This window comes from Atractosteus spatula, chromosome 13 (genome assembly GCF_055471065.1).
Source record: "Atractosteus spatula isolate fAtrSpa1 chromosome 13, fAtrSpa1.hap1, whole genome shotgun sequence".
NCBI lineage: Eukaryota > Metazoa > Chordata > Actinopteri > Semionotiformes > Lepisosteidae > Atractosteus > Atractosteus spatula.
The window spans coordinates 36,416,367-36,424,871 of record NC_142718.1 but is presented as its reverse complement, the minus strand read 5'-3'; the positions used below and the strand labels follow the sequence as shown (position 1 = coordinate 36,424,871).

The window sequence follows — 8,505 nt, the reverse complement described above, 5'->3', positions numbered from 1 at the left end:
ACTTCAAGTTCCATAAAAACAGGTGTTTTACAACTGGACAAAATTACCAACAAGAACAGCAAAAATGAGGGCGCATCAGAGGATCCGAACCAGATCAATGAGCCATATTGCACCTGTCAGAGAGCCTCAGTGCCGAGCACGGGCGGCAGGGGGTGAGCGGACACGCCGGGCTTCCTTAGAATAACTAACGCTCCCTTAGAATAACTAACGCTCCCATTGGCCACCCGCAGGCGAGGGGGCGTGGTATTGTAATATAAGTGGGCGGGGGCAATAGCAGACGGCACGCCTTCTCCGCGTTCAGAGAACGGGGTGAAACCTGAAGGGGGCGGGTCCGCCTCGGGGTGGGGGGCGTATCCTCGGCCACGGAGCAGGTGGGGCTTACTGCACTTCGCCGGAGCCCAGCAGCGAGCTGCTGTATTCCGCCGCTTGAGCTCGCCGCCGACGGAAACTTGGGAAAGACTTGGGAGCAAGTATCGCGGGGCTCAGCCGGGTCCCAGGGACCAGCGCAGGGTGGGGGACGACCAGCAGCGACCGCCGCCGGGCTCTGCGAGCCATGTTAATGAGGCGTCCAGCGCCGGGGGCGAGAGAGAGAGAGACGGGGAGAGGATGCCTAGCTCCACCTGAGAGCGGCTTTAATTAGAGCCAAGCAGACGGGCGAGGAGTGAACTTCACGGCGACTTCCCTGCCGGGACTGCGGAATCTCACGTGGGGTTTGATTGACAAAAATAATAATTATCATTTAAACACGGCACTGCCCTTAAGAGCCTTTTTGTAGAAGGAACAAAAAAAACTAAACATCACGCTGTCGTCGCTGATGAAGACGTTCAAGTTGGGGGGGGGAAAAGCTGGAAGAAGCACGGTGCCATAAAGACACCCACGGGCGTTGAAAAGCCTGTGATCGTGGCTGGCGAGAGCTGTGCGAATCACGCCGGCGCTGCTAATTGAAAACGACCAGGGAGAGAAATACTTTTTTTTTCCGCTTTAGCGAAGAGGGAGCGGGGACTCGGGCCGTGATTCACTCTCCCTGCGCGGGTTTCAGGCGAACCGGAGCCGGGGAGGATCTCGGCGCGACCCCCCGACCCTCGCTGCGAGCCCCGCTCTGGAGCACCTGTCACCGGACCACCGGGCCCGGCGCAGTTCGGCAAGGGCTCGGTTTTGTCCCGCAAGCGAGAGGGGACATGCGGAGCGGTGTGCGCGCACGCCGGGTGAGCTGACAGGACTGTGGGCGCGCAGCTCCGGAATTGGAGGTTTTGTCGCCAAGCCGCGCTTTGGTAAGAGTCCGGGATTGTGCGTGTGTGCGAGGGGAGCAGAGAGCGGCTGCAGCCCAGAAGCCAAGCGCTGCAGTTTTTTTAAAAAATTTATTTCAAACTTGGGGAGTTCGAGCATCGCCTCCTCTCTCTGACCCAGTGCCCATGGGAGCCCCTCGGAACCGCCGTCTCCCCGGCGGCCCGGTCGGGACGGTCTTGCTGCTGCTGGCGCTGCCCCTGCCGGGCCTGGCCGCCTCCAAGGGCCTCGTGTGCCAGGTGATCACGGTGCCCATGTGCAAGCACATCGACTACAACCTCACCTACATGCCCAACCAGTTCAACCACGACACGCAGGACGAGGCGGGGCTGGAGGTGCACCAGTTCTGGCCGCTGGTGGAGATCCAGTGCTCGCCGGACCTGCTCTTCTTCCTGTGCAGCATGTACACGCCCATCTGCCTGCCGGACTACCGCAAGCCGCTGCCGCCCTGCCGCTCGGTGTGCGAGCGCGCCCAGCGGGGCTGCTCCCCGCTCATGAGCCAGTACGGCTTCCAGTGGCCGGAGCGCATGAGCTGCGAGCGGCTGCCGGCGCAGGGCGACGCCGAGAGCCTGTGCATGGACTACAACCACAGCGAGGCCACCACGCCGCCGCCGCCCACGCCGGGGGGCCCGCCCCGGCGCTCCGGACGCCCGCCCCCCCCGGCCGCCGCCGGCCGGCCGGCGCCCTCCCCGCCGGCCTGCGACGGCGAGTGCCGCTGCCGCGACCCGCTGGTGCCCATCCGCCGGGAGGCCCACCCGCTGTACAACAGGATCCGCACGGGCCGCCTGCTGAACTGCGCCGTGCCCTGCCACCTGCCCTACTTCTCCCCGGACGAGCGCACCTTCGCCAGCTTCTGGATCGGCCTGTGGTCCGTGCTGTGCTTCGTCTCCACCTTCACCACCGTGGCCACCTTCCTCATCGACATGGAGCGCTTCAAGTACCCCGAGCGGCCCATCATCTTCCTGGCCACCTGCTACCTGTTCGTGTCGCTGGGCTACATCGTGCGCCTGGTCGCCGGGCACGCCCGGGTGGCCTGCAACCCCGACTACCAGCACGTGCACTACGAGACCACGGGCCCCGCGCTGTGCACGCTCGTCTTCCTGCTCGTCTACTTCTTCGGCATGGCCAGCTCCATCTGGTGGGTCATCCTGTCCTTCACCTGGTTCCTGGCGGCGGGCATGAAGTGGGGGAATGAGGCCATCGCCGGCTACGCGCAGTACTTCCACCTGGCGGCCTGGCTCATCCCCAGCGTCAAGTCCATCGCGGTGCTGGCGCTCAGCTCCGTGGATGGGGATCCCGTGGCGGGCATCTGCTACGTGGGCAACCAGAGCATCGCCAACCTGCGTGGCTTCGTCCTGGCGCCGCTGGTGGTGTACCTGTTCACCGGCTCGCTGTTCCTGCTGGCCGGCTTCGTCTCGCTCTTCCGGATCCGCAGCGTGATCAAGCAGGGCGGCACCAAGACGGACAAGCTGGAGAAGCTGATGCTCCGCATCGGGATCTTCACCGTGCTGTACACCGCGCCGGCCACCGTGGTGGTGGCGTGCTACGTGTACGAGCAGCACTACCGCGAGGGCTGGGAGCGGGCGCTGGGGTGCTCCTGCCCGGCCGAGCGCGGGCGCGCGGGGCCCGACTACGCCGTCTTCATGCTGAAGTACTTCATGTGCCTGGTGGGGGGCATCACGTCCGGCGTGTGGATCTGGTCGGGCAAGACTCTGGAGTCGTGGCGCCGCTTCGGCGGGCGCTGCTGCCAGCCCCGGAAGCCCACCAGCGCCTCCATGTACAGCGAGGCCAGCACGGCGCTCACGGCCCGGACCGGGGTGGCCAGCGCCGGCTCCTACCACAAGCCCGTGCCCCTGTCCCACGTGTAGGCGCGGCCGGGCCCCCGGGGGCGCGGACTGGCTGTTCCGGGGGTCCCCCTCTCCTCGAGGTTCTGGAACGTGTTGCGAGGAAGAAAAACTGCAGAATAATTCATCCGGCCGGTGAGTGGCGGAAGAGATGTTCGACCTGGGCGACCTCCGTCCCGACACCGCGGCCCCCCCCCCACCTGGGGGAGTCAGCAGATTAACAGCCAGAGGAACCGTGAGTGTGGATGAAGGAAAAGAAATGGAATTTTGGGGGGTTTTGAGTGACTTTTGTTTTAATGGCGCCATGTTAAAAAAAAAAAGAGCTCCGAATGAGCTGCTCTGGCTGTGTTGTGGTTTAAAACGGAATTGGGAAGATGGACCTGGCAGCACATTTCAAAACGCTGAACAGGACGAGTCGCAAAGGCACGACCACGGGTTTACTCACGACAGGCCTGTCCTGCCGACTGCAAATCCTGGGGCTCCCCAGTCTCTCTCGCCAGGCCCAGGGAACGGGGCGTCTTTCTTATTTATTAGTTCCAAGGGTCGGAGTTCAGTAGGTCCAGCAGGGTGTGTGACTGAGTGCCAGTATCTAGATGGGGCAGGCCCACACACCTGCTGCTTTTCATTCCAGCCTCAATTAATTCATTACCTGACCCGAGCCTTGATTGATTTAACAAGTTGCTTCATTGGAAAAGTTTTTTTTTTCTTCTCGGCAGACTTTTCTTACTTTTAACTTCTGCCAATGATATAGCTAACTGGTGGCCACCGATGTGTTTTGGAGCTGAAACGTCAAACAGCTCAGATCCGTCCTGTTCTTGCGACGGCGGAGGTTCGGCTGTGTAAGTGAGAGTTTGGCTGGAAACGAGCTGGGAGGTGTGGGGGGGCTCCCGCAGCAGGAATACTTCTGAGCCCGGTGTCCATTCCAGAGAGGAAGCAGTCGGCGATGGGCGTTTCGTTTGGAAATGGGAAAATGCTTGATCTTTTGGCACAAAGGGGAGCAGCAGTTCTGCCTGTAATGACCTGGGCTTCACTGCCCGCAGCTAGGAGGGGCGAGGGCCTTCCCTCCCCTGGGCCGGGCTGTGTAGATTCCGACGTTCCTCCCGCCTGACCAGGAGGGGCCAGAACTGGCTGTAGTCCTGTTTAGGGCAGGCTTGTCACGGTGTTCCTCCGGGTGGTATATCAAGTGCGCCATTGTTAATCTGGGACGAACGCCCAGTTGCCCTCTTTCACTGCAGCCCCTGGAAGGTCAGCCCCCTGCGCACCGTCGGCAGAGAGGCCCTGTCCTTGGCCAGCACCCCCCCGGACACACCCCTGGGTGTAAGTGCCACGCTGTGCTCACGCCCCAGTGGGGGAGAGTGTTAGAACAGGCTGCCCCTCAGCTCCGTGACCGGTGAGCTCTAAGCGGGTGTGTTGATCCCAGGTCACCTGCATCTCCTGCCTTCTGTACCAGGCTTACAGTCTCCAGCATTGGAGTGGAGGGGGAAAAAAAAAGAACTTTTTTTTTTTTTAGAACGTTGCCTGAAACTTGCATCACAGTTTAGATGGGTTTTTTTTTAAACCAGCGGTGGTGAAGCTCTGAGCCACAGAATCTGGGAGGTGCTGGAGTGCGCTCTAAGCACAGCACAGGGACGTCCAAAACAATGGTTTCATTTAGTTAGGGTAGAAGATCTACCCTTCAAATAATGGGGAAAAAATACGTTAAAACCAGAAATATACTATAGCGCCACGGAGAGCAGAAAGATTACCTGTCCATTATTTCCTGGATTCATTGAATCATTTTCCCCTGACAATGGGAACCACAATGTGGGCAAAACAGCTGTTGTTTCTCGTGAATATTGTCCTCGGAACTCTGGCCTAATTTGCTTTTCATTTATGTTCAAATTTCCGCACTTGAATGTTGAAAAGGAAGGGTTATATTGTTATGCTGTGCCCCCCAGTGGTCGAGTCTCCTAATTGCAACATCTTTAGCAAACACCTCTGCTTTGTCCCTTAACCTCCTCAGGACGTCTATCACCTATAACTAGGATAGCCGAAAGAGAAAATACTGTACAGGACTTCACTGTGAAGGGGGAATTTCTGGTCCCATGCAGGTCGACTGTGAAGAAATGGTCTTCGGTTTCGTTTCTAAAAAGGGTTACGCGAGTTTGCTGTTCTCAAAAGCAGCGTCCACTCAATCCTGAGAGTCACTGCTGTTGTGATGATCAGTATTTCACCTGTTCGACGTGAAGCTGTAGGCAGTCGGTCCTGAACTGTGTGCAGGAGCTGTTTTCTAAGGGGTGTATCTTACAGCACAGATCCTGCAGTGTGAAGTCTGTGCTGCTGCCTGTATCTCTCCCTCTACTGGATGTACAAAATGGCCAAGATTGCACCAGTAGTATTTTTAAATAATGTACATTGTTGTATAAACTGTTAGAATCATACGGGTCTCCTTAAGTCTTATTTATGAACGAGTCATAGGCTGAGAAGTGGAAAAAATAGTGTAAAAATTAGTTTTTTTTAAAGACTTTCAGCTGTTGTAAATCTTGTAAAACACTCTTTGGCTTATGTTGCTCACAAAATAGTTTTGAATGGTGTATGTACTATATTTTTTAAAATGGTCAAATCCTGAGATTTTAAAAGAAAATGAGATTTTAGATATTTATAATGGAAAGTTCTTGTCTGTTTCTCTGATACCTGTAGAGAATAAACTGTCAAACAGTCTGTGAACAGGCGTGTGTGCTGTGCTCATTGCTGGGTCTGACCCACAGTTCCTTCTGCTTCCTAAGCTCTGTACTGGCCAACCTCTCGGTCAAAGCTGGTTTTAATTGAGTGCTGTGCAATTCATGCTGTCGGAAATACAGCTCCTTTTGCTGAACGTTGTGCTTCAAAAAATGTGCCGGGTGCCGTCAAGGTGCTTTCAAACGTGCAAAGGTGAAGAAGCAGAAGTCAAAGCAGCTGAGGACTGCCCACGTGTGTATCCGTGTAGAGACACTAGATTAGGAAGGTTGTAATGAACACCTGCTGGTTCTAGGTTGAGCAGTAGGAACCAGGAGTAGGTAATATTAAGATACTGGCTATACGGTCACACTGATGTTTTGAAAGGAGCACAAACTGAGATGTTACTTTGCTGGCTCCATGACACACTACTCTAACCTTCTCTCAGCAGACACGCAGACTGCAGTAATTTAATTTCCTCCCACAGACTGAGGGTAGAGTGCAGGAAAACTCCAGTTTTTAACACTCCTGTTCTGTTCATTGGGCTGGGAGAAAGTAGGTCAGACTTCTCTTATAGGGATACTTCTCAAGTCTTTGATTACTGTTAAGTCATACAGCTTTTAAGGTCTTACTGGCCTAAGAATGATGGAGTACAAATGGTACCCTGTACTTTAGACCCAGGCCCTCAAGGAAATGTACTGTACGAGGATAACGTGTCCGAGTCCTCCTTCCAACCTCAAGGCATCAAGTAACCTACTCAGTTATTTAAGTGGAGAAAGACAACACTTCTACCCAGGTGACAGAACCGTCCCATAGGAAACTGTAGCCTTGAATAAGCTGGTTCAACTGTGAAACATCTCGGGAAAAACAAATCAAATGTACCCAACAGAGCACGTAATTACTGTACATGTGACCAAGAACCCCCACAGCAAGAATCAAACAGCTGAAAAACAGACAGGCCCTGAAGAAAAAAAAAAGTTTGACATCACCAGGCGTCCCCTCTCAGAACCTTAGAAAAGGAGAAGAAACAGGACCCAGGATTACAAGGGACTCTTGCCTTCAAGGCACGAGCATCAGAAAGTAAACTTAGTCATGTGCTGCTCTGTTCCAATTCATTCTTTATTAGAGGCTGAAATGAGCTCAAACTGCCAAAGCAAAATGGAGAAGGGCCACTCCTCCTTCAGGCCCACCGGGCACTGCAATACAGAAAGTCCAGTATGTTACAGGTGGACAAAGCCACCAAGTGCAAAACACAAGTGGCGACTGGAAGTAAGGAGTTACCAGGGAGAACGAAGGGCGAACTGTACAGGACAGGGGAAGCCTGTCGGTGGAGCTACAGCAGCCCAGGGGCCTGTGTGAAAGAGCAGCAGCTCTGCGTGCCTGAGGGGAGGGGTGGAAGCCAGAGACAAAAGGATCAAGCTGGAATGTGGACTTCGGCTCCTCGTGTCCCTACTGTGAGCGCACAGTGGAGAGCTGGTCACCTGGCCTGCTTGCCTTCCCCAGCCCTGACTCAGTCATTTCAGTGACTGATAGGATGCTCCAGCCACCACATTATTCCGAAGGACACGCCACAAGCTTCCAGGTCGCCTCTGGCTTTGTCCTTACGGCAGGCTGGCCACATCCGCCTCATCGCAGATCTCTTCCTACCGATCTTTAATGACTGAAATCAGCTTTGGCGCAGTGGGCAGTTTAATGAACAAATTGAGCTGTGGAAGGTCTGGCTGGACAGTAAGGTCTGAAGGAGCCCTGGCTACCTCGGTATCTTGACCTGCAAGGTGTGACCTGCGCTGACCTCTGATCTCTGCAGGTGTCCCAACTTTCCTCAATGCAAATCCATTCCAGTAAACATTTAGAAAAAAAACCCCACCGTGCAACACTGTGTTCATAAATATAGGAGATGATATAAAAGCTATCACTAGATTCAGCATAAAGAAGAAATAAAATCTCTTGTAAACGGGTATTTTAAGGAAAACTGCTGCCATTCAAGTGTAAAAACTGAAATTAAATCCTATCATCTCCTGAACGAAAGCCACCCTTGTCAGGCAGTTCTGTCTACAGTAAATTGGCACCTTTCTTAAACCCCTGTCAATGTAGCACAGTAGTTATTGCAGTAGAGTGGTTATAAGAAGACATGATCTGCCCTAGACAGCACTAATTTCCTGTTTACATCAGCACAGGTGCCAGCGTTAACCTGCACCTTCCACTTGTCCCACCAACACTCGATTTCCTCAGGCAGGCTGTGCCCCCGATCTCCTCACTGCCCTCCCGCCTGCCAGAGCAGTTCCTGCAGAACTAGGGTCGCCGCTCCCTGGATGGGTGAACAGAAGGTGGAACACTTGCAACATCTGGTAGCAGAGGTCCAACAGCAATTCACATACTGGGCCCAGAAACAGACAGAGTCACTGTCATCTTCAGGCTGAGAACCCCACCAGGTGGGTCACCGGTCCCCGGGCTCAGACTGGCTACAGCCCCACCAGGTGGGTCACTGGTCCCCGGGCTCAGACTGGCTACAGCCCCACCAGGTGGGTCACTGGTCCCTGGGCTCAGACTGGCTACAGCCCCACCAGGTGGGTCACTGGTCCCTGGGCTCAGACTGGCTACAGCCCCACCAGGTGGGTCACTGGTCCCTGGGCTCAGACTGGCTACAGCCCCACCAGGTGGGTCACTGGTCCCTGGGCTCAGA

General features: G+C 55.2%; 1 protein-coding gene across 1 annotated transcript; it reads left to right on the top strand.

Annotated features, from left to right (window-relative positions):
* The first annotated feature begins 1,412 nt into the window (after window positions 1–1,412).
* On the top strand, window positions 1,413–5,834 carry fzd5 (frizzled class receptor 5). The gene has a single exon (XM_088930522.1). It carries the CDS (start codon window positions 1,413–1,415, stop codon window positions 3,150–3,152), a length of 1,740 nt encoding a protein of 579 aa, XP_088786648.1. The 3' UTR covers window positions 3,153–5,834.
* Window positions 5,835–8,505: the final 2,671 nt, after the last annotated feature.

Excerpts from the sequence above, each read along its gene's own strand:
- fzd5 (XM_088930522.1), top strand. The coding sequence starts at position 1,413 with ATGGGAGCCCCTCGGAACCGCCGTCTCCCCGGCGGCCCGGTCGGGACG.